At 38.8% G+C, this 25,734-nt stretch overlaps 1 protein-coding gene across 3 annotated transcripts in view; it reads left to right on the top strand.

Moving 5' to 3' along the window:
* Tacr1 (tachykinin receptor 1) overlaps positions 1-25,734 on the top strand; it is a 138,630-nt gene that overhangs the window by 67,855 nt on the left and 45,041 nt on the right. For all 3 annotated transcript variants that reach the window (XM_069989076.1, XM_069989075.1, XM_069989073.1), the window contains exon 2: positions 5,918-6,112. In XM_069989076.1, the coding sequence (XP_069845177.1) occupies positions 5,918-6,112 (195 nt within the window). The remainder of the gene's footprint in view (positions 1-5,917; positions 6,113-25,734) is intronic.

Below are 25,734 nucleotides of genomic sequence, written 5' to 3'. Positions count from 1 at the left end.
GGGAGGGAGAGAGGGAGGAAGGGAAGATGGAAGGGAAGAGAAGAAGGAAGAAGGGGAGTAAAGAAGAGAGGAAGGAAAAAGTGAAGGGAAGAAGGGAAAAGGAGGGAAGGAAGGAAGGAAGGAAGGAAGAGGAGGGAGGGAGGGAGTCCTATACCGACAGACCACTGTGCTCAGATAGGACACCAAATTATAGGTAACCACCTTCCTGACTGTTGGTGGGCTATAACTTTATCTACCCAATGAGGTTCAGTTTTGGTGTCCTCGGGCCACTGAAGGTGAAGAATGTTCCTGGAGATGACATTGTATTCTTCTATGGTTCTAATTCCTCCTACTCTTCACTCACCTAAATAGCCCAGAGGGCAGCAAATCTAGCCCACTGCCTGTTTTTGTAAATAAAGTTTTAGTGGTACACAGTCATATTGGATCATTTCCTTAACGTCTATGGCTACTTTGACACTACAAAAGTAAAGTTGAGTCGGGCACTGGTGGCTCACGCCTGTAATCCTAGCTACTCAGGAGGCTGAGATCTGAGAATAGTGTTCAAAGCCAGCCCGGGCGGGGAAACTCCCTAAGACTCTTACCTCCAAAAAACCATTGGAAAACTGGAAGTGGCACTGTGGCTCAAGTGGTAGAGCGCTAGCCTTGGGCTGAAGAGCACAAGGACAGCACCCAGGCCCAGAGTTCAAGACCCATGACTGACAAAAAAAAAAAAAAAGAGTTAAGTTGTTCTGATTAAAAGTATATGCTCCTTGGAAGTTAAAATACTTACTGTCTGAACTTCACAGAAGTTTGCCAACCCTTGATCTAGTCATATTGTCAATTGTCATCACCCTGGTTATTTAAACTCAGGATGATATAGGTCCCCTAAAGGAAATTTGTGCCATTTCTAAAACAAATGAGGAGAGATCAGGAAAGATGGGGACTAGAATTTGCGGGGAGAGAATTATGGATGAAGGAGCTCACAGGACAAACCTCCTTACTAAGGAAGGACAATTTCTCTGCCTAGTGATTTAGGGCTAGAGTAGAAATTATGAAAACACACACACAGCATAGACTTTGCCATACTGAGGAAACACAGAGTGAGAGCTCTTTTTATAAGGTAGAATATGTAAGAAGAAGATGATCCCTTAGATTTCAACTGGATGGGTGGGGCCCATATACAATTCAAATCAGAGCTGATGGCTCCCTGTGGATTAGAAATAATCTGAAGTGGAGAACAAAATCCACATCCCCCACAGCCTCTGTACCCCTGACTCTGGCAGACTGATTAATGCGTAAGCCAGAAAGATGTTTCATTGACTGCCTTAGAGTCTCATGAGCACCACGCAATCAATAAATATTTATTAAATGTATTTTCCCAAGGCTTGCAGCACTTGTTCAGTGATATCTTATAATCAAATAAGAAGAAATTATTCAGGGTGGCTCATAATAAACATACAAATGTATGTTAATGGGATGCAAGCTAGGAATGAGTAGGAAAGAAAATACTCATCCATCTATGGACAAATTATCCAAATGACATAGCTTTTGAATAAATAAGAAAGAAGCACATTACACAAGTCACAGAATTAAGAAATACAAGAAAAAGAAGAAAGGCAGACTGCTTTGAAAAGGGGAGATTTATAAATGATTCTGTTTTGAACAAATTAAAATATCCACATTTTTTAAAAGCCAATCTTTTTTACTGTCTCTGGCTTTAACTGGGCTGTAGTTTTATCTGTCAATAAAATAGCTCCCACACTCAGGAACATCAGAGTTAACTGAAAGGGGATCTCACACTGCAATTTTTGCAATAAAGATAAAGTATGGCTTTCTGCCGTCAATTTGGATCTATGGCACCAACGTTCTGATGCAATCCCCCTGAAGCACACATGTTAGCTTCTATATGGTGTAGCATCAATTTGGCGTATGGCGTATGGGTATTATGCTTCATTTATTTAAGATCAAGCATTTATCCTGAGTTAGAAACAAATTAAAATCTTGCATTGGAGATTATATGAAAAGAGGACAATGTAATTGCCACAGTCTCCCCCGTGTCTCTTACTCTTGCACTGTTTGAGATTGCACAGGGAGGAGAGACACCTGGGTGGAGTTGGAGACTGAAAGTGATTTAAGACATCTTCATGGTTGCTTATCTCGCTTTTGGGGGAGGGGACAAAAAATCTTGCCTTTGGGAAATGATCTGCTAAGTAATCCTACAGTTTTAATGCAAACACTCAGATACTGGGCATAGCCTTGCAAGTTCAACCCTTCATCAGAGTGGAAAGATGATGGTTGCTTGAGTCTATATTCAGTGCTTTAGATGCTAGGGTTCCCCTCCCTCATCACCATCCCATGACTAAGAAAGCAAGGTCCCATCACTGTCCATGGACAAGGGGGACAACACAGTGTCCAGGAAAAAAAATCAAGACCTCTCAGGGTTCTTTTCAAGACAGTCATGAAAGATCAGGGAGTCTGTTTTGTACTTAGGTTCTTCTAATGGTAGCAGAGGCTCATCAGAATGAGCTAAAGAAGTCAAGCAATGCTTGATTGAAAGCCACTTGAGTTATCTTCACCCTTTTTTGTTGTTGGTTATAGGGCTCAGCCCTGTCTCTGAACTCTTTTGCTCAAGGTTACTGCTCTACTACTCTCCTACTTTGAACTACAGCACTTCTGGTTTTCTTATGGTTAATAGAAAATGAATCTCATAGACTTTCCTGCCTGGGCTGGCTTTGAACTGTGATCCTCAGATTTATTCTTGGTTACCAGGCATTGATGGCTCATGCACATTACCTACCTCTCCGAAGGGTCAGCTCTAAGAATTGTGGTTCAAAGCCAGCCCATGCAAGAAGTGTGTCTTATCCCCAATTAACCAGCAGAAAGCCAAAAAGTGAAGTTGGGGCTCAAGTGGCAGAGCACTAGCCTTAAGCAAAAAAGTTAAGGGACAGCACCCAGGCGGCCCTGAGTTCAAGCCTAAGTACCAGCACACACACACACACACACACACACACACACACACACACACACACACACACACACACACACACACACACACATACATCCCACAAGAAAAAAAATTTACATTTGTTATGAATCCCTGGAACTCCTCCACGTATCTTCCTAATTCTAATCTGCCCTGATTTTAATAATACACATCCACTGACAAGAAGGCACTGGCTCTGAGCATGCTCTGAGAGAGACCTGAAGCATCCCCCTAACATCCACCCTCCCTACACTGTCAGTATCATTGCTTTTACAGCTCAAAGAAGGAAAGCCCAGGCCCCAGCACAAAAATGCACAGAAATCTACTCTCAGATTTCAATCATTTGTCAAAACAAAGCTATCAAGCTTCCCAGGAAGTCAGATATGATTCTAATACAGAGAGAGAAGGCTTCAAATGCTTCCTGCTCTTAGAACAGGATGCTCAGCAGGTTTGCCCCAAATCCAGCTGAGCACACCTCTTTAAACCTCTCCAATAGACCACCTGCCAGTTCAAGGCTTGATTATCTCTGCAGCTTCCCTAAGGCTCTGTGGTATTGATCAGATTATCCCTTGAGGTCACTTAGCCTGCTGTCACATTCTGTCGCTGATTATTGAAGCGTCTTGCTTTCCTGGAGAAATTAGGTGCTTATTGGCCAGAAGGGAACAGCCATGCTCTGCATGTAGCAGGTGCTGGGTAAGAATTTGTTGAGCACATACTGAATGAAATAGTTTTACTTGTATCCCTGGCCGTAGTCCTCACCTGGAGATCCTAGGAGTCTAAAGGCCTCAGTAAAAAGAGTTATATGGAATTTTGTAGAGCCAGCTAACAACTGTGCTGCTATTTGTACATTTGTGAAGCTTCTGTTGACAATTCTGTCCCAAAGATGCCAGAAATACCTGCATGTCAGAGACTCAAAAGTGTGATTCGGAGGTGTTGTCAGATAATATTTAAATCCCAAAGGCTGTAAAAAGATCATCCCTACTCTGAAAAAAAAATGTGTATTTTAAGAGAGGAACCCATAAACTTTGTAAGAAAAATATCCATAGGGAAATTCTTGGGCAAAGGAAGAGACAGAACTGATTTGCTTATAAGTGATAAGAAATGCTGATTGCGATATCTATTATTGTTCACATCCCTGCCACATCTCAGAGACGATACACAAAGGCAAATGGGATATTGCTCCCTCAGACAACATGTTTAGTGCAAACCCTAGGTGTGAGGTATGGTAGGAATGGCACCAATGATCTCAAAGATGTATTCACTGTGTTTCCCATTTCTTGCAGCCAGGCTTCATCCATCCTGCCTCTAGCTTTTCACACCATCTACTGCATCTGCTTTTGCATGCAGGGAGACTTTCTCTTCATGAAGGCCACGTGCCTCATATTCACCCAAGATGCTCTAGGAGATGAGAGATTTCTCCAGGAACTATGGGGGTTGCTACCTTTGGGGCACTGATTTCTGTCTCATGCACGTTCATATCCCCCCAGATTATATGGCTGATAATAGGTTAGTATGTATTGATAATACTATATGAGGACTTTTAAAACGCCTGCAGTCATGTGCCACTTAACAGTAGAGACATGTTGTGGAAAATGCATTAGACAATTCCGTCACTGTGCAAGCCTCATAGAGCATGTTCATAGAAATTAAGACAGCTCTGAAACCATTAGGCAATATCATTTTATGGTACCACATTCATATATGCAATCTGTCATTGACTGAACCTGCTTTTTGCAATGTATGACTTTTTCTTTTTCCTTGTGGGTATTTGGCTTGAAATTCAGGGCCTCCTGCTTGTTAGAAAAGCACCCTACCCTTGAGCCATGTCTCTAGCATTTTTTGCATTGGTTATTTTTGAGAAGAGTCTCACTTTTTGCCTAGGCAAGCCTGGACAGTGATCCTCTTATTTATGCTTCCTGCTGTACCTTTGATGACATGTGTGCACTACCACATCCAACCTTTTATTGGTTGAAATGGAATCTCAGGAACTTTTTGTCCTGGCCAAACTTGATTCCTAGATCTCAACTTCCTAAGTAGCTAGGATTACAGATGTGAGCCAGGGCACCTAGCTCAGAAGTATATATAGACCACCATTGTCTCTTACTCCAAAAGAGATAAAAGAGTCTATATATTGCATAAATTTGCAACATCATTCTTATCTAATTTTTCCAGAATCCTTTGACTTGTACTTGGTTATCATGTCCCTAATGTGAGGATTTAAGTGATACGAATGTCTCCTAGAATGTTGCTAGATGGGTCTTCAAATATTTTAAAATGTACATTTGGAGGTTTTTTAAATGGATTTCAGCATAGTATCTCATAAGTCAGAGAGCTTAAAAATAGACTATAGACTATAGTTGTCAGTGGCTTCCTCCTGTAATCCAACCTACTGAAGAGGCTAAGGTTTGAGGCTCACAGTTCAAAGCCAGCCTGGACAAGAAAATTCATGACATTCTTTTTTTGGGGGGGGTTCCGGTCGTGGGGCCTAAACTCTGGGCCTGGGCGCTGTCCCTCAGCTCTTCAGCTCAAGGCTAGCACTCTACCACTTGAGCCACAGCACCACTTCCGGCTTTTTTCTTTTTGCTTATGTGGTGCTGAGGAATCGAACCCAGGGCCTCATGCATGCAAAGCAAGCGCTCTACCACTGAGCCACCTTCCCAGCCCAGACATTCTTATCTCCAGAAATCCAAAAGTGTAGCTGGGGCTCGAGTGATAGGATACCAGCTTTGAGCAAAAAAAAGATAGCCCCCAGGCTCTGAGTTCAAGCTCCAGTACACACACACACACACACCCCACACACACACACACACACACACACACACACACACACACACACACACACACACACACACTTTAAAAAATAAACTAATAAAAATAATATCTGGAAGTTTTCACTGCAAAATCAAAATTATGGATGTGGGTTTTTGGTTAATTGTGTCCTTCTTCTCATTCCAGGTACATGGCCATCATTCATCCTCTCCAGCCTCGGCTGTCAGCCACGGCCACCAAAGTGGTCATATGTGTCATCTGGGCTCTGGCCCTCCTGCTGGCCTTCCCGCAGGGCTACTACTCCACCACGGAGACCATGCCTAGCAGAGTGGTGTGCATGATTGAGTGGCCAGAGCATCCTGACAAGATTTATGAGAAAGTGTGAGTAGAGACTTGAACCTGCTCTGGAATTGCTCTGGTACAGAGCAACTCCTGTGTCCTTCCTTGTTGCTTCTTTCTTCCTATCTTCTTTTGTCCATTAAGATGTAATGTATACCTCTGTAAGAAGTTGTCAGGGGATTATCGTATCCCAAATGCTGTTCTGTGCTCTCAAAAGAGAATCTGAAAACAATACAAGAGCTGGTTTCTGTTACAGAAAGCTCTTTAGGCACCCCAAGTGCCCCTTAAGCTTTTTTCTGAGATGTTTTCCCTTTCGGTATCTATACTTCTTTGTCTAGGAACTTGTTTTTCCTAAGTTATCTGTTGCCACTTTCCCCTCCAGCACAGCACACTGGGAGACAGGGTTCCCGCCTCCGCCACCCTCCAGAATCTCTCAACAGTGGCTAATGGGAGTTGGCATAGACTCTGGTTCCATGCCTCTCACAGACAATGTCTCTGAGGATTGGATTTAACACTGTGTTCAGAGTTTCTACATGAGATTAAAGGATCTAGGTGCCCCAGTGCTAGCTGGTTCCAGAACATCACACTTCACTGGCTACCATTCCTTACCTGTACTACAGCCCCATACCCTACAGTGCTTCTTTCTCCTCCCAAATAAGATAGGTGTACTCAAATCTTTTATCCCAATTTCTCTGTCTGTGGAAGAACTAACAAAAACGCCTCCTTTCCAGAATTCAATTGTTGGAGAAGTAAGGCAACACACAGTGAGATGTCTGGGAAGGTAAAGCCCAGCACCTTTAGGGTTACAGAGGAATTACAGGAGAGCCCTGCTTATCTCACACAGGGAGGGCTGGTCACGTTTAGGGTTTTGCAAAGTATGTTGGCAATTTTCTCTAATACTTCTTATTCTAGAGGCAGCAAGGAAATGGTTTCTTTTTTGTTTTGCTCTGCTCAAATGAGCAGCGATGTGACATTTATATAACCACTAGCTTTCTAGACTGACAGCACATGGATGAAAATGGCTCTTTCTGAAAGCCCTCTGTAATTCTCCAATCTTGAGTTTGTTATCTGAATCATAAAACAATACTGGTCTTAGAATCAGAAGACCTGGGTTTTAGTGATGAGATTGCTCCTTGCTATAGGATCACAGGCAAGGGTCACAGCCCCTCCTCATTACTAAATGGAAGAACAGAAAGCACCGTTTCCCATAAACAATAGTTGGGCAGAGTAAATGAGATAAAGTATTCTCACCTAGTGAGCTATTAAATGCCATACAAGAGTTCCGAACCAAATTCACTGGATAGTAGTATAATTGCATGGCCTTTACATTTCTAACGGCTAAAATGAAGCACAATCTCTGCCATACCCCCAAGATGGAAGGTTCCAGAGCCAGTGGCACACAGAGTTACACGGGTGCATCTGTTCCATGGAGCATGGAAATGTGGCCTGCCAGGAAGCAATACATAAAGCTCAGACATTGCCTTCCAGACACAGACAGTGGGATTTCATCGATCAAGCAGTGGGGGAAATAATGCTTAGTCTAGAAGGAAACATTGAAAATTGAAAATTGTTCTTTCCAATGAAACTACAAGCCTGGGCAAGGTCTCAGAGGGAGAAAGAACACAACTTTACAAGCCAGATTGGATCTGTGAACATGATCCAGCCAGAAGGTTCCCCCCAAGGGCGGGGTGGGGTTGGGGGTGGTGAGAGAAACACCTGTGAATTAAATCTGATATAAACTCCTTTGACAGCACAGGTTGCAACTGAGTACTTAGTTCTCATGGTCATTTCAAAGTTTCATCTGTGTGCTGCCAACTTCATTTCAAAATACTCATAATTCTTTCATCAAACAACAAATTCTAAGGTTAACTTGGAAATAGATGTTTCCCCCCCCCCCAGATCTGTACTTTGTGCTTTTTTGGGGTGGAGACTGTTTTTGTTTTTATTGTTTGAGAAGAGTCTTTTTGCCCAGAAGCAGTGATGTTTAGAGTCTTGCATTTCAACGTTTTTGTGTTTTGTGTTTATTAATGACTAGCAAATCCTTTTGAGACTCAACACAATCCATTGTATTGTCCCAGTTCCTTGCTTTGAGAGTTGAGAAGCATTATCGGTGGCACAGATAGATTTGCCATCCTTGTTTATTTCATCATCCTAACCTAAAAACTGAGTCCAGCTTATGAGCAGTTGATTTTACCTATTCAAGATGTTCAATATGTTTATTAATAGGATATTAAGTCCAAAGATCCCAAACTTGTCAGTTACAAATTGCTTTGACTGGGATACAAATATAATTCCAAGATTCAATAGAGCTTTCTTTATTCAACCTCATTTTCTTTCTGTCAGAATTCTTCATAACACAATATGCTATTCTAGGGGGAACTTAATGTCTAAACTAAGTCCTTAATTATTTTCCTTTCTTTTAGACTCATTTCCACAGTATACAATAAGCCCCAATTTGAAGCCAGATGGAAACTTTGTTTTGAAGCAGTATAGTAATTCAGATCAAAATGTGGGCTCTGGAACTGGATGATATCTCACTCTCAGCCCCATCACTCACTAGCTGATTTATAATGCTCACATCATTTAAGTCTTTAAGCCTAATAGTACTTTCCATACAGAATGATTCTTATCTCTAACTACCCAAAAGCCAGATGTGGCTCAAGTGGTAAAGCACCAGACTTGAGCAAAGAAATAAGGTACAGTTTGCCAGGTACCCATGGCTCACGCCTATAATCCTAGCTACACAGGAGGCTGAGATCTGAGAATCAAGGTTCGAAGCCAGCCTGGGCAGGAAAGTCTGTGAAACTCTTGTCTCCAATTAGCCACTAGGAAAACTGGAATTGGTGCTGTGGTGCAAAGTGGTAGAGCACTAGCTGTGAGCTGAAGAACTGAGGGACAGTGCCCAGGACCAGAGTTCAAGCCCCATGACCAACCAAAAAGAAAAAGAAATAAGAGACAGAACCTAGGCCCTGACTTCAAGCCCCACCACCAGCCTCCAAAAGAAGAGGAGGAGGGAGGAGGAGGAAGGAGGAGGAGGAGGAGGAGGAGGAGGGGAGAAGAAGAAACTCACATGATGTGTTCAACCCAGTGACCTAGTATGGCACCTATGGAAAGATCTGGTTAAGGTTAACCACCATTATTAACATCATTTGTTAATAGGGTCCACTGACAGATGACTGGAGATAATGGTCTGGGCAGAGACTTAGGCTCAATTTGTCTGATAGATCATTTCTGCCAACTAATTACATAAAGGCATTTTGCAAAAAAAAAAATGTAGATTGCTGAAAATGCCTTCTGGCTATGTGGTAAGCCTCAAACCCTAATCATTTTTCATTCAGATCCTTTATTAATACACAGATTAAAAAGCACTGTTAAAGACAGGCAAATCTTTAAAAAAAAAGAAAAAAGGAGGAGCGGGGGTGAGCACTTTAACAAAAGAATACCCAAAAGTTTTGAGCATGCACTTGACAAAAAAATCTAAATGATAATAAATCTATGAAGATTAATTTATCACCAGCAAAATGAAAATTAAACTATAATGATAACATACCATACACCATCAGAATACACACATTAAGAAGTCTGAGTTAAGCTGATTCAAAACTTTGGCAAAGTAGCAGGTTATAAAATTAACCCCCAAAAATCAATGGCTTTTCTGTATGCCAACAATGAGAAAAGTGTGGCTGAAATTAGGAAAGCAACTCCATTTGTAATAGCCCCACAAAAAATAAAATACCTAGGAATTAACTTAACCAAAGAAGTGAAGGACCTCTATGATGAAAACTTTAAAATCTTGAAAAAGGAAATCAACACAGAACTTAAAAAATGGCAAAACCTCCCATGCTCCTGGATTGGAAAGATTAACATCATGAAAATGGCAATACTTCCCAAGGCTATCTACAAATTCAACGCAATACCTATCAAAATTCCAACCTCAGTCTTCAAGGAAATAGAAGAGGCAATCCAAAAATTCATATGGAACAACAAAACACCCTGAATAGCAAAAACACTCCTCAACGGAAGGAACACTGCTGGAGGAATATCAATACCAAATTTCAAACTCTACTATAAAGCCATAGTAATCAAAACAGCTTGGTATTGGCATAAGAATAGACCTCAGGACCAATGGAATAGAACTGAAAACCCAGAAATGAACCTACAGACCTATAGCCATCTAATCTTCGATAAGGGAGCTAAAACAATAGAATGGAAGAAAGACAGCCTCTTCAGTAAATGGTACTGGCAAAATTGGTTAACTACATGTAGAAAACTAAAGCTAGATCCTTATATATCACCCTGCACCAGAATCAACTCCAAATGGATCAAAGACCTTGAACTCAAAGCAGACACTCTGAAAACATTACAGGATGGAATAGGAGAAACCCTAGGTCTCCTTGGCTCAGGCTGAAATTTTCTGAATAGAGACCCGGAAACACAACAAATCAAAGAAAGGTTGGACAAATGGGATTGCATAAAGTTGCGGAGCTTCTGCATGGCAAAGGACATAGCTAGCAAGATCAATAGAAAGCCCACGGATTGGGAGAAGATCTTTACTAGCCATACAACGGACAAGGGTCTCATATATAAAATATACTTGGAACTCAAAAAATTAAGCCCCCCAACAACAAATCCTCAAAGAAACAACTGCCCAATAAATAAGTGGGCGAAAGACTTAAAGAGAAACTTCTCTGAAGAAGAAAGAAGGATGGCCAATAGACACATGAAGAAATGCTCAACCTCCCTAGCCATAAAAGAAATGCAAATCAAAACAACATTGAGATACCACCTCACTCCAGTTAGAATGGCAAAAATCAAGAACTCTAACAACAACAGATGCTGGAGGGGATGTGGACAGAAGGGAACCTTACTTCATTGTTGGTGGGAATGTAAACTTGTTCAACCACTTTGGAAAGCAGTATGGAGGTTCCTAAAAAGACTTCACATAGAGCTCCCTATGACCCAGCAATCCCACTTTTGGGCATTTACCCAAATGTTTACAAACAAGACCACACTAAAGCTACCAGCACAACTATGTTTATTGCAGCATTATTTACCATAGCTAAGATATGGAACCAGCCCAGATGCCCCTCAGTAGATGAATGGATCAAGAAAATGTGGTATATATACACAATGGAATTCTATGCCTCCATCAGAAAGAATGACATTGCCCCATTTGTTAGGAAATGGAAAAACTTGGAAAAAATTGTATTAAGTGAAGTAAGCCAGGCCCAAAGAAACATAAGTCCCATGGTTTCCCTTATTTGTAATATCTAGTATATGTATGAGTCAAGCGGAAAAGGTCAGATAATGTGATGTCAGGAAAATGAACCCTTAGATATGTATTTTAATTTTTTTTCTTTCATGCATGTGTTTCTAACGCATTTATTAGATTATTTCTTTGTTGCTTTGTATGTCCCTCCCCCACAGTATAACCCCCGCTTTCACTATATTTGATGTCAGTATAACTTGTGGAGGAGATGGGGATTTTAAGGATTCAGGTGGACCTGTTGCAACAATGAGAAGTACAAATTGTCACGTCAAAAACAAGCTTTACAATGTCGGTGGGGGGAGGAGGGGGGAAGGATTGGGTGGGGGAGGCTGGGAAGGGAGGTAAAGGGTAAACAAAGGAGGAGACTGCAATGCTTGGTAAGAAATGTATGCATTATCCTGGCCATGTAATTGTAACCCCTCTGTACAGTATGTTCACAAATAAAATAAAATATTAAAAAAAGAAGTCTGAGTTAGGCATGGTGATGCATGCCTATAATTCCAGTGACTCAGAAGACAGAAGCAGAAAAAGCATGATTTTAGGCCAACCCTGGCAAAATTAATAAGATCCTATGTCATAAACAAATACAAATCAGAAGGGGGTTAGAGCGTGGCTCAAGTGGTAGAACACTTACCCAAGCACAGGCCCAGGGATTAATCCTCAGTAACACACACATACACACACACACACACACACACACACACACACACACACACACACACACACACCTGAAAAAACTATTTTGAACTTTTGGTACAAATATGAAGTAGTAAAAACTGTTAGAAGTATAAATTGTTAAATCTACATTGAAAATATTTTATAGTAAAAAAAATAAAACTATCTTATAACTTGGAAATTTTACTCTGAGATAATTAACATTGTAACTCTCATACATCGAGCCAGGCATGGTAGTGAACACCAACAGTACCAGCTATTCAGGAAGCAGAGATTAGGATTATCTGTTTGAAATCAATCCAGGCAAAAAGTTAGCAAGACCCCAACTCTGCCAATAAGCCACTCATGGTAGTTCAGGTATATAAAATTCCAAATCCTTAGGAAGCTCAGGTAGAATGAACATGACTTGAGGCCAGCTTGGGGGGAAAAACTGTGAGATCTTATCTTATCTTAAACAATAAAGTAAAAAACTGGGGTAGAAGGCTTGCCTAACAAGTATGAAGCATTAAATTGGAAACCTAGCACTGAAGCTGGATGCTGGTGACTCATGCCTATAAACCTAGCTACTGAGAAGATCTGAGGATTGTTGTTCAAAGCCAGCCTAGGCAGGAAAGTCCATGAGACTCTTATCTCCAATTACCTACCAGAACACTGAAGTGGCGCTGTGGCTCTACCTGGTATGCACTAGCCTTGAGCAAAAGAGCTCAGGGACAACACCCAGGCTAGGAAAATAAATAAATAAACAAACAAACAAATAGACATACAAAGCCAAATCCATCTAACGTTCTGCTCCTATCATTATTCTTAATTCCCTAGAAACAATTCATAAGTCTATTCCCGGTAGAATAGTGTTGTAGTGCCAGCACATAATGGAATACTTTATCATTAATAAAGTAAAATTAATTTCACATAACATTGGTGACTCTTATAAACAAAGTTCTAGAGCAAACAGAATGAAATGCCCTTTTTAAAATATGTAAGTGCATGGCAAAACTATCAGTGGCCAGTGTGCAAAGACCTTGGTTCTCAACCACAGGAAGGAGAGTGTGTAGTTGAGAATAGCTGTAGTATAAAATCTCTGAAGTGAGTCACTTTAATTTTGACAACTGCCCTCCAAACAAAATTGTACCAGTGCATATTCCCACCAGCAACGTGTGAGAGTTCCAGTTTCTCCATAGCCTTGGCTTTCTGATTTCACTCATCTGATGGGGAAAAAAATGATATCTCATTATAGTTAAAATTTATATTTCCCTTATTGGGAATGAGATTGGATACCCTTTTCAGTTTTTTGTTAGGTATTTGCATGTACATTTCACAATCTGTTTATTTCATTTGCCACATCCTTAAATGTATTTCTATATCATGAAGTGAATGTGTATGTGTATGTGCTGCCTGGATACATGTCGTAAATGAATCCTCTCCTTTGAAAATGGGTTAATCCAGTGGTTTCTCTTCGTTGGATAGTCCAAACACCAGACTTGAAAACAGGCTTGGTCTAGCTGCATCTCTAAATCCCTGGGAGGACTGGCCTGTTTCCTCTGCCATTCTCTGTTTACAACCCTCAGTAACAGAAAATTATGCTAATGTTATAGCATTCACAAAAATAGAAACTTGGCTTATCATTACTATCATATCGTCTTAATTTGTAATCGAGTCCTGTCATAATTAGCAACCTAGGAGCCTGGCCATAGTTTCTCTTCTACAATGGTTACATAACCCCATAAAAATGGATTTGATTGACAAATGATAGCAGATGCTTTCATATGTGGCCCAAAGTAACTCTTTCTGCCAGAGCAAAAATCACAGAGAAAGGGTGACAGTGATCAAAATGTATTGTATTCATAAACTGCTTTGTGGAATGGCAATTTCTTTGTACAACTACCTGAAGATAATAAAAATATAAAGGAAAGCACAGAGAAAGAAAGATGAGAGAATTTTTTTTAAAAAATTGGCTTGATAAAACTAAGAAAAGTGCAGGAGTTTTCAATGTTAATGAAAGCTAAGGTAGTGGTAGAGTGGTTGCCTAGCATGCATGAAGCCCTGGGTTCAATTCCTCAATACCATATAAACAGAAAAAGCCACAAGTGGTGCTGTGGTTCAAGTGGTATAGAGTGCTAGCCTTGAACAAAAGAAGCCCAGGCCCTGAGTTCAAGCCCCAGGAATGGCAACAACAACAGCAACAATAATAATAATGAAAGCTAAGGCCTCTCTTGCAGATACTGTACTGGGGGTGAGACCTCAGTGGCCATAAGGTAAGGGGACAGTGTCACTGCGGATTAAGGGGGATGAATGAGCCAAAAGAGGACCTTGTATCAGTAGGACTACCACAAAGTCTGGAATGAGGAAGAAAGATGAGAACGACATCCAAAAGAGTGAGATTTGGGCAGCCTGTGACATTTTAGCTTCCCTGAGTCATTTAAAAATGTTGATCATAGGTCATTGTCTGACAAACTTCTATCCTGGTCTATTCTAGTAGGAGGTTAGCAAAAAGGAGACCTTCCTATCCTTCCACCAGGAGTGGGAAAGGAGGCTATTGTAGAAAGCAGTAGCATTTGTGATTCTAATTACCTGGGAAAGGTACATGAAGATAAATATATTAATTCTGATTATAAGTACCAGCCACAATTGCAGCAGGTGTCAATTATGATGGAAGAACATAAAAACAAGCCCCTGCCAACATTTACAGCACTTTCCCCTGGAGATATTATGATCCATTAGAGGAAACCAGTTAAGAGCTTTATGTTTATATTCTTTACTTTCAATAATGATAATAAATAATAATAATGATAGAAAATCAGCTCCCTGATAGAGTAAAAGCAGGAGAAAATGATAGAAAATAGCTTGCATCATTACAATTACTTCTCAAATTGTCTACTTTCTTGATTCAAATATTTAAGAGAGAGAGAAGGAGGAGGAGGAAGGGGTGGAGAAAGAGGGAAGAAGGAAAGGAGGAGGGAGGAAGGAAGAGGTAGAAAGAAGGAAGGAAGGAAGGAAAAAAGGAAGGAAGGAAGGAAAGAAGGAATGGAGAGAGGGACAGAAGGACGGAGGAAGGGAGGAAGGGAGGGAGGAAAGAAGGGAGGGAGGAAAGAAGGAAGGAAAGAAGGTAGGGAGGGAGAGAAAGAGAAGATTCTTTTGCCAAGCTACTCCAGGCCTTGGCTAAGCGGCAGGAGCATGTTTGTGTTTTCAGGAGAGATTGTTTATGGTAGCTGTTGTAATTCATCTCCTTCCCTGACATCCACTGCATTTAAAAATATATCCCAGGCTTTCTAACATTGTCACCACTGTTGATGAAAAGCAGTTGAACCAAGAATGAAGAGTGCATTGACACTATGGGGAAGTTCATGCCATAAAAATAAGCTCTGCATCTTGACTGCTAGGAAGAAATTAGAACAAACAAAGGGAAAACAAGAAAGGGGAGTGAGAGAAGAATAAGGGAGGAAGGGAAGGGAACTAGAAGAAGAAGAGGAAGGGGGAAAGGAGGAAAGGAAAGAAAAAGAAGAAAGGGAGAGAGGAAGGTAGGAGAGAGGAAGCAAGAGGAAGGGAGGAGAGGAGAGAAGAGAGAAAGGGAGGGGAGAGGAGGGAAGAAGAAGAGAGGAGAGGAAAGGAAAGGAGAAGGGGGAGGATTCTTGGAACAATATGGAATTGATTCATTTACTACATAGTCTGGCATACCTGAAATATAAACAGAAAGAAAAGAATTGGTTAAACACAAACCTACAGGTGCATTTCATTCACAAACATAGACACAAACACCCCAGATAACATATTCACAAAAAAAATCCAAAATCATCTTAGAAGAGCAATGCTTCCTTTTTAAGCATGACTTTATCTGGCAAATAAAATTATTAAATTATCAGGAAATCTATTATTGTATTTCATCAAATTAATTCGCCAAGCAGAAACCTCACAAATTCATCTCAACAAATGTTCAAAATAATATTAATGCAATATCTGTTAAAGAAAAAAAGTAACCTACATCAACAATAAACCTGGACAAAATAGATCTCTTTTATAACAAAAGTAAAACAAGACAAGAGCATTTAGAATAATTTAAAAACAGCCAGGACTTAAATGAAAGAAAAAAGCCCTATGATTCTAGGCTTTACTGATTGATGTAAGGAATAGATGAGCAGTATATTTTACAAGATGCAAGACTCGAAAAAGTATGTGTCTATAGAGAGCAGTCTCCTTTTTATCTTTAAATAATTCCATAAAGAGATCAGTTCTTCTCAGACTCTCGAAGTATATCCAAGAATATGTCTAGGTGATTTATAAAGTTCATTATTTGAAAGAATAAATGGTAACCAATAGTTTAAGAAACTATTGACCAAGGAGAAATAATAATGAAAAATAATGAAAGATAATGAAAATAATGAAATAGAATAAGAAACAACTTGCTTTTTCAGGTACTGGAGACTAAAAAATTACACAAACACATACACACCACCTCTACCACCCACACTAGAAACCATGGATATAAAATTTTATATCTGTGCATGCTAAAGATTTGTCAACTCCTCAAGATTCATCTCATACTTTCTTTTGAATTGGATAAACCAGAACACTTTGGGACTCTTCTCTAAAATGAGTTTTTAGATAACCGCATAACTTCTAACTAGGAGAGCTGCAATAATAATTAGAACCCCCTACAGAAGCTCCCTTCCTAAACAGTATGTTTAGTTCATCTTTACAGATAATCTACTTTGTTGCTTATAAACCAGGAAACACAAAAGGTAGACTGGAAAGGATTTTCTCTTCCTCATCCAGTCCTTTTCCATAATGAAGTTTCTCAGTTTGGGGTGAGCTCCCAAAGTTTCTTCCTATGTTAGGAAGTACAACCCTGTGTTCCTATTTTAAGTTTCTGAACCAAAATACAATATATAGTACATCCTATTCTTGCCTTCCCTGATGATTTTATTTTGACTATCCTTTCCCCTCAGTATATTGCAAGTCTTCTTTTTATTTGTTTTCTTTCTAACTTCCTGGCATTCCTTTGTATGGAAAAATACCATAGTGTATTTCTTTTTTGGAGAGAAGTACTGGGGTTTCAACTCAGCTTTATAATTCGTAAGCAGGTACCCTACCACTTGAAGCACACAACTCCCAGCCCCTTTTTGCTTTGTTTTTCAGATAGGGTCTTGTGTTTTTGCCAGGAACCCACCTGACATTGATCTTCTGGCCTTAGGCTCCTAACTAGGTAACTAGGATCACATGCACCACCAAGCCAGCTTAGTGCTTGAAATCAAATTTGGCTAATGTTTTGCCTAGGTTGGCCTTGAACCACAATCCACCCAAATTTTACCCCTCAAGTACCTGGGATTACAGAATTGAACCATCATGCTGGGCTCTATAATGTACTTTTTGATAGGACATGGATTTCTATTTGGGTTGTTCCCAGTGTTTTGCCCCCTTTCAACTATATTGCAATGAATAGTCTCCACTGCTGTTAGTTATGCACTATAGAAATCTGACGGTTTTGCTTAAATCCTTTTTCCTAAGCTTATTCAATCACAGAATCTTCTGATTAACTGTCAACATTTTCCAGAAACGTTATTCATAAGCTATATTCTAGAGAAATGCTGGGTTAACTTTAAAACTGCATTTCCTTCCTGCAAATTAAAACCAGTATCTTCCAAATAAGGTGGGATAGATGCCTCCAAAGCTTAACACCCAAGGCAAAAGCCAAAATGAGTTTGCTAGTCTATTGGACCTCAAGATATGGACACAAGAGGTCCTTCTTTGTTGTTGTTTTAAATGAACTGTGTGATTTTTTTTGTCTCCTTTGTGTGTTCTTCCCCATATGGTATATCCCCTGTTGTCACTGTACTTGATTTTGGTACCCTACCATCTTGTATATACATTTGTCTAATTTGGGGAGGGAAAGGGAAATAACAAAATGCTGAAACAAGGACAAAGGATGACCAACTGCAACAATGATGCCCATAAGACATTAAATTGGAAATTAACTTTACAACTTGGGAGAGAAGTAAGAAAGATGGGAGAGGGAAGAGAGAGTGGGAGAACAATAGGGAAGGGGTAACAATGCTCAACAAGAAATGTACTCATTGCCTTACTCATGTAACTGTAACCCCTCTGTACAGCATCTTTACAATAAAATAAAATTTTTAAACAGAAAAGAATAAAGAAAAAAAGCGTTTGCTAGTCTGAATATAGCTATAACTACAAATATAGATACATACACATAGGTATGTCTATTACATTCTGTATGTCAGAAAACATGCAGGACACCTGTAGGTGCCAAACAGAAAAATGTAAAAATAAGACAAATGACTAGTACAATTAACCCAAAGGAAATCTGAGTAATTATATAATTGTAGTAGTAGTAGTAGTAGTAGTAGTAATATAGTAATAACAATTCTTTCCTGACAGATCAGGAAAGGATGTGAAAAATAATATCTCCAAAATGAAAGTGTTAAGCATTGGTGAGTGTTAAGATTGTGAGGCAGGTGGCTGCTTTTGGTAGAAAGATAATTTGACAACAGCCATCAGGGCTTTTAAACTCATATTTGATATGAATGAGCAATTGAACTCTTCGAGATTTTTAAGAAAGGCTGGGTATGCTGGAGTATTCCTATAACCCGAACTACTTGTGGCGGGGGCGGCGTGGGGGCAGAAGCAGAAGTTTGAGGCTAACCTGAATCCAAACATCAAGTGTGTGGTTCGAGTTAAGAACAGCGCTTGCCTTGTAACACAAGGGTTCAACACAAAAAGAAAGAGGGAGAGGAGAAAGGGAGGGAATAAGAAGAGGGAAGTAGAGAGGTAAGACGATGGGGAGAGAAAGGAAAAGGGAAAAATAAGAAAGGGAAGGGAAAGGAATTTGTAAAGGAAATGATAGATAGATAGATAGATAGATAGATAGATAGATAGATAGATAGATAGATAGATAGATAGATAGATAGATAGATAGATAGATAGATGGATGGATATAAGGCATTGATGTCAACATGATTTGCAATATTGCAAAGTCAGTAACAAATGCCCAGTCATAGAGGACAGATTAAATAAACAATGAGTCATTGATACAAAGAAAGTTGTGCAGTTATTTAAGGTGGCACAGTGCAAGCCTATTAACATAAAGATACATTCATGATATTCTGATCAGTAAACTAAAACAGATTTCAAAATTATATGCATAGTTCATATCATTTTTGTGTTTGTTATAAAGTCTACAAATATACACTGTAGCTGAAAAGTCTGAAGATATGGGGAAGTTTAATGCTCAATGATTTTATCATACATGCATTTGTTTGTACACAATTTCAGTTTCTCCAGACCTACTAAAAATTATGTCTGTACAGCATTTTCTTTTATGCGCTCTTTTTTATTAGTGCATACTAATTGAATAAAGGATATCTCTGTGAGCTTTCCAGATATGTACTTAATATACTTGGATCAAATTCCATGATTTCCTTTCCATGACATCTTCTAATTTAGGCATTCAACTTTACAATAAAATATTATCACTAAAAAAATCACTGGGGGATAAAAAGATGAAATAAAGCAAATATTGATGTGAACATTGATCACAATCACTTTCTGTGTGAAGTCCTAAGACCTTGTTCAGTCTTGGTATTTAGTGTGTGAAGAAACTTGATTTTTTTTGTTTTAGAAAAACAGACATCTGAATGTAATTGAGATGTTTCTTTATTCTTTATATACTATTTTTCAAGGTATTTGTTTGGGGGTTTTGTTGCTGAAAACTTGCAATCTGACTAGAGTCAGATTTCTAGTTCAGGGAGATTTTCTTTTGAAGCAAGACTTTAAAGGAACTGTTTTCTCCCCTCTGGTCTACTCAGCTTTTGAATTAGTGCTATGTGAAAAGTGTTTCCCTTGAGTCTGTCCCTTACTGTTGTACTTACTATTTCATAATCAATTTCTTTCGTCATTTTTCTAGTTTCCAGATGAACTGTCAAGCATCTCAGATGAAACTGTAAGATCAAGAGCTGAGATCAAGCATCTCAGATGAAACTGTTAAGATCTTCACTGCTCCAGGCATTTAGAATTTGAGAGCCATGATTTTATTTAAAAAGCAGTATTTCTTACTCTTTACAACAGTCTTTCACACCTTGTATTTTTTCTAATTTTTATTTTATTTTATTGTAAAGGTCATATACAGAGGGGTTATAATTACGTAAGTAGTGAGTACATTTCTTGTGGAACATTGTTAACCCTCCTTCATTTTCTCTCGCTCCCCCACCCCTGACTCTCTCCCACCCCAAGTTGTAAAGTTCATATCCAACATAGTGTCTTGTGAGTATTGCTGTTGCAGTGGTTCACCCTTTGGCCTTTGTCTCACCATTTTGTTATTCCCCTTCCTTTCCCCAAATGAGATAAATGTATATACAAGACACAGGGTACCAAAATAAAAAAATCAGGGACAATAGGGGTAAACCGCAGGAGGACATGAAAGAAAAAAGAAATTTCACACAGTACCTTAAAAAAAAAAAACCTCTTGTTTCCGTATCTTGGAGTTCATTTCAATTAGCATCATTTTATATGGACAGACCTACCATTAGCTATTGAGTCTCTGATCCTCTGTTAGAACTATCCTAAACATATACTAAGTATTACAAATGAAGGAAACCATGGAGCCTATGTTTCTTTGGGTCTGGCTTACTTCACAAGATTATTTTTTTCCCAAGTCTTTCCATTTCCTTACAAATGGAGCAATGTCATTCTTTCTAAGGAAGCATAAAATTCCATTGTGTGTATACATCACATTTTCTTGATCCATTCATCGACTGAGGAGCATTGGAATTCCTAGCCAGAACAATAACTCAAGAGACAAACATAAAGGGAATCCAAAGAGGGAAAGTAGAAGTAAACTCTTCTTCTTTGTAGATGACATGATTCTGTATTTAAAGAACCCCAGACACCCCTCTCCAACTGATTGAAAACTTTGGCAAGGTAGTAGGGTATAAAATTAACCCACAAAAATCAGTAGCTTTTCTGTATGCCAACAATGAGAAGAGTGAGGCTGAAATCAGAAAAGCACCTTAATTTGTAATGGCCTAAAAAAATTAGGAATTAACCAAAGAGGTGAAGAACATCTATAATGAAAACTTTAAAACCTGTAAAAGGAAATAAAAGCATGCTCCTGGATTAGGAGGATTAACATTGTGAAAATGGCAATAGTGCCCAAAGCTATCTACAAATTCAATGTAATCCCCATCAATATCCCAAAAACATTATTTAATGAATTAGAAGAAGCAATCCAAAAATTCATATGGAATAATAGAAGACCCTGAATAGCAAAAACAATTCTTAGCAGGAAAAAGGGTGCTGGAGGACTATCAATACCAAACTTCAAACTCTAAAATAAGCTGTAGTTATTTTAAAAAAACCAACTTGGTACAGGCACATGAACAGGCCTGAAGACCAATGGAACAGAACTGAAGACCCAGAAATGATCCCACCAATCCATAGCCTCTTAATTTTTGATAAGTGATCCAAAATTACCAGATGGAAGAAAGACAGCCTCTTCAACAAATGGTGCTGGTAAAATTGATTATACACCTGTAGAAAAATGAAGTCAGATCCTTATATATCACCCTGCACCAGAATCAGTTCCAAATGGATTGACCTCGAGGTAAGAACAGATACCCTGAAAATATTACAGGAAGGGATAGAGGATTACCGTAGGGCTCCTTGGCATAGGTCAAGCCTTATTTTAAAACTAAATACAGGGCTGTTGACTCACAATTGTAATCCTAGCTAGTTAGGAGGTTGAGATCTGAGGATCAACGTTTGAGGCCAACCCTAGTAAGAAAGTCCATGAGACTCATTTCCAACTAACTATCAAGAAAGCTGAAGTGGAGCTGTAGCTCAAGTGGTAGAATGCTAACTCTACCACTAAGAGAAAAAGCTCAGGAATAGCACACAGGCCCTGAGTTTTCCCTGTTTCCCAGGACTGGCATTTTCCTAATTGCTAACATCTCAGCTGGGTACATTTATCACTCATTTTATAAATTCAATTTGATTAATTATTAACTAATAGCCATTCTTCATTCAGATTTCCTCCATTTTTCCTTATATCTTTTTTCTGTTCCAAGATCCCATCTAAGGTATATTACATTTAGCTTGCATATATCTTTAGGAAGGTGTTGATCTTGATTCCTACTGTTTCCTTGTTTTTTATGACACTGACAGCTTGGAGGAGTACTCACCAAGTAATTTGTAGAAGAGGCTTAATTGGAATTTTTGTTTCTCATGGGCCAACCTATAGAGGTAGAGGGCAGTCTCATTACATTTATGAAGGGAATATGTGACTAATATAATTTATTATTATTGGTGTTAGTCTTTCAGTTTTATTTTATTATAGTTGACAAATAAAATGTATGTAAATTTGTGGTGTAAATACAATGCTGTGATACATTGTCCAACCATTACATCAAGCTGATTAACATATCCATCACCTCACATACATTTTGAGATGAAAACACTTAAGATATACTCTCTTAGCAATTTTTAGGTATACAACCCATGAACTATGATCACCATGCTAGATGTAGATCTAGATGTAGATCTCTACAAAACATTCACCTAAGCCGGGCGCTGGTGGCTCACGCCTGTAATCCTAGCTACTCAGGAGGCTGAGATCTGAGGATCGCCGTTCAAAGCCAGCCCGAGCAGGAGAGACCGTGAGACTCCTGTCTCCAATAAACCACCAGAAAACCGGAAGTGGCGCTGTAGCTCAAGTGGTAGAGCGCTCGCCTTGAGCTGAAGAGCTGAGGGACAGCGCCCAGGCCCAGAGTTCAAGCCCCACGACCGACAAAAAAAAAAAAAAAAACATTCACCTGTCTATTCTAACTGGAACTTCCTACCTCTTCACCAACATCTTCCCATCTCTAACCTCTAGAATCATTCTGCTTCCTGCTTTTTAAAATTCCATACAAATATTAGATTATGTAGTATTTGCCTTTCTGAACCCAGGTTATTTCACTTAGCAAAATGTCTTCCCGATTTAGTCATGTTATCACAAATGCCAGGATTCTCTTCTTTTTACAGATATTTAGTATTCCATTGTGTACCTATAACACATTCTCTTTATTTGTTCATCTGTTGGCTCCATATCCTAACCATTCCATATCATGATAATGATTGCACATCTCTATTATTGTGGATAGGGCTGCAATGAATATAGGATAGCAGATGATGTCTCTTCCAGTTCTTTTGGCTATATACTCAGAAGCAAGACTTCTGGATCACATGTCAGTTCTAGGTTTAATTTTGGTGGGACCACCATACTATTTTTCGTAAGGGCTATACAAATTTACATTCCCATCAACAATGTAAAAATGTTCTATTTTCTCCATATGCTTCCCAAAACTGATCTTATCTTTTTCATAGTGGCCACTGTAACAATTCTGAAATAATATCTCATGGTAGATTTTGTTGCTGGAATTTTTTGTCCTATATTGATTACCTTTCATGTTTCCTTCTTTTGTGAGTTTTTTTTCTATTACTGGTTGATAATTTCATACTATGTGGTCAGAAGAGATACTTCCCATGAATTCACTCTTAAATTTGTCATACGCCATTATTTTGTGGTTGAATGGAATGTTTTGATCTATCCAAGAGAATGTTTTGTACAGCCTGGAAAAGAAAGTTCATTCTACTGCTATTGAATGGAATGTTCTATAAATTGTCTGTTAGGTCCACTTGGTGTACCATATGGCTCAAGTTCAATGTTTCCATATTGATTTTCTGTCTGGATGGTCTATCCATTGTTGAAAGAAGATTACTGAAGTTCTTTGTCAATGCTGTATTTTTTTGCTATGTCTCTGCTTAGATTTATTAGTATTTGTTTTGTATATTTGAGTATATTTATTTATAATTACTATCTTCTCATGCTGCATCAACCCTTCTGTCAATATAAAAATGGCCTTTTTGTTTGTTTGTTTTTAATAATACTGGAGTTTGAACTCAGGGCCTCATGCTTACCTGGCCAGCTTGTTCAAGGATGCTCTCCATTTGAGCCATGCTTCCAACCTGGAGATGAAGTTTAGTCTGCCCCTACTGGCTTCAAACTATGATCCTCTATATCTTAGCCATACACATAATAAGAATTACAGATGTAAACTACCAATAGCCACCTAATAACTTTCTTTGTACAGGTTTGTTTATTTTAGTACCAAGGATTGAATGCAGGACCTTATGCATGCAAGGCAAACTACCACCAAGCTACATCTTCAACCTCCACCTTTTTTTTTTTTTACAGTTTATGCTTAAAATCTGTTTTGGGTAATGCAAGTTTAGCTACCTCAACCTCTTTCTGTGTCTCTTTTCATGGGATATCTTTTTCTATCCCTTCACTTTTACTCTGTGTCTGTAAAACAAAGTGTGTCTTACAGACAGCATATAGTTGACTCTTATTTTTTTTCATCCATTCAGCCATCATAGGTTTTTGATTGAATGCAATTCATTGATATTCATAGCCATTACTGATAAAAAAAAAAAAAGCTATTGCCATGATGTCAATTGTTTGGTGGTTCTTTTGCAGATTCTCTGTTCCTTTCTTCCTCTGTTGCTGGCTTCCTTTCTGATTTGATTCTTTTATATAGTATACACTTTCATTTCTTTCTCTTTCTCCTATTCCCTTTATGCATTAGCTATGAATTTTGCTTTGAGATTACCGTGAGGCTTACACAGAACATTTTATAATAAAAAAATCTATTATAAGCTGTAACAATTTAGCCTTATATCTTCTACTTCATCGCCTTGTTGATATCAGTCTTTGGTCTTGATTTCCTGGCTTAAGTTAGGCTTTGTCAAGTTTCTCCACTGAGAACTTTTCCCTTTTATTCCCATTTACTATGCCATAATGTTTGAAAGGCATCATTGTGTGCACATTTCACAAGTGAAAAGCTACATTTCCCTCTTTGACAGCAGAATGGCTCCTCATACTATATGGAATTCTTGTGTACTGATAACCTGTCCCTTTCCCCACCATTTATTTATTCAATCACTTATTTATATTCATATGAGCTTGTATATACTTATTATATATTGATAATCTCTTTTGGTTACTTGCATTGTTGCTTATATTGTTCCAGATTTTGACCATTGAGATTTCTTTCAGATTGCAGTAAAAGTTTCTATATCATTTCGACATTCCCTACCATGATGCTGCCCATACATTGAGATTTGGGTTTTGATTTTTATTGTGTTATTTAGAGCACTTTCTTATATTGTAGTGCTATAAGATAAACCAGATTTATTTTGCATATTTCTTTTCCCTGGTCCTATAATCATCATTTCTTGAAATACCTTAGGAACCAAGATCATAATGACTTAGACCTTCAAGGTGTTCTTCTCAGCTTTTACTTCTAATGTGTCATATGAACAAAAGCTCTTTAGAGTCTGCAATAATTTTTATTAGTTAAAACAGATTCCCAGACAAAACAGATTGAGAAAAATTCATATCAATCTGCTCTCTTAAAATAGTTTCTATTCTGGCCAGGTATGATGGTTTTCACTCATATTACCAGCCACTTGAGAGTCAGAAGTAGCAGTATCATAGCCAAAGGCCAGCTGTGGCAAAGTTAGTAACAGACTCTAACTCAAAGTTAAAAATAAAAGGACTAGGGGCATGGATGAAGTAGAAGAGCATTTACCTACCATACACAAGGCCCTGAGCTCAATCTCCAGTATGAAGAAAGAAACCAAGAAAAGAAGGAAGGAAAGGAAGGAAGGAAGG

This window comes from Dipodomys merriami, unplaced genomic scaffold (genome assembly GCF_024711535.1).
Source record: "Dipodomys merriami isolate MVZ:Mamm:240054 unplaced genomic scaffold, mDipMer1.0.p SCAF_37, whole genome shotgun sequence".
NCBI lineage: Eukaryota > Metazoa > Chordata > Mammalia > Rodentia > Heteromyidae > Dipodomys > Dipodomys merriami.
This window is presented reverse-complemented; position numbering and strand designations above follow the sequence as displayed.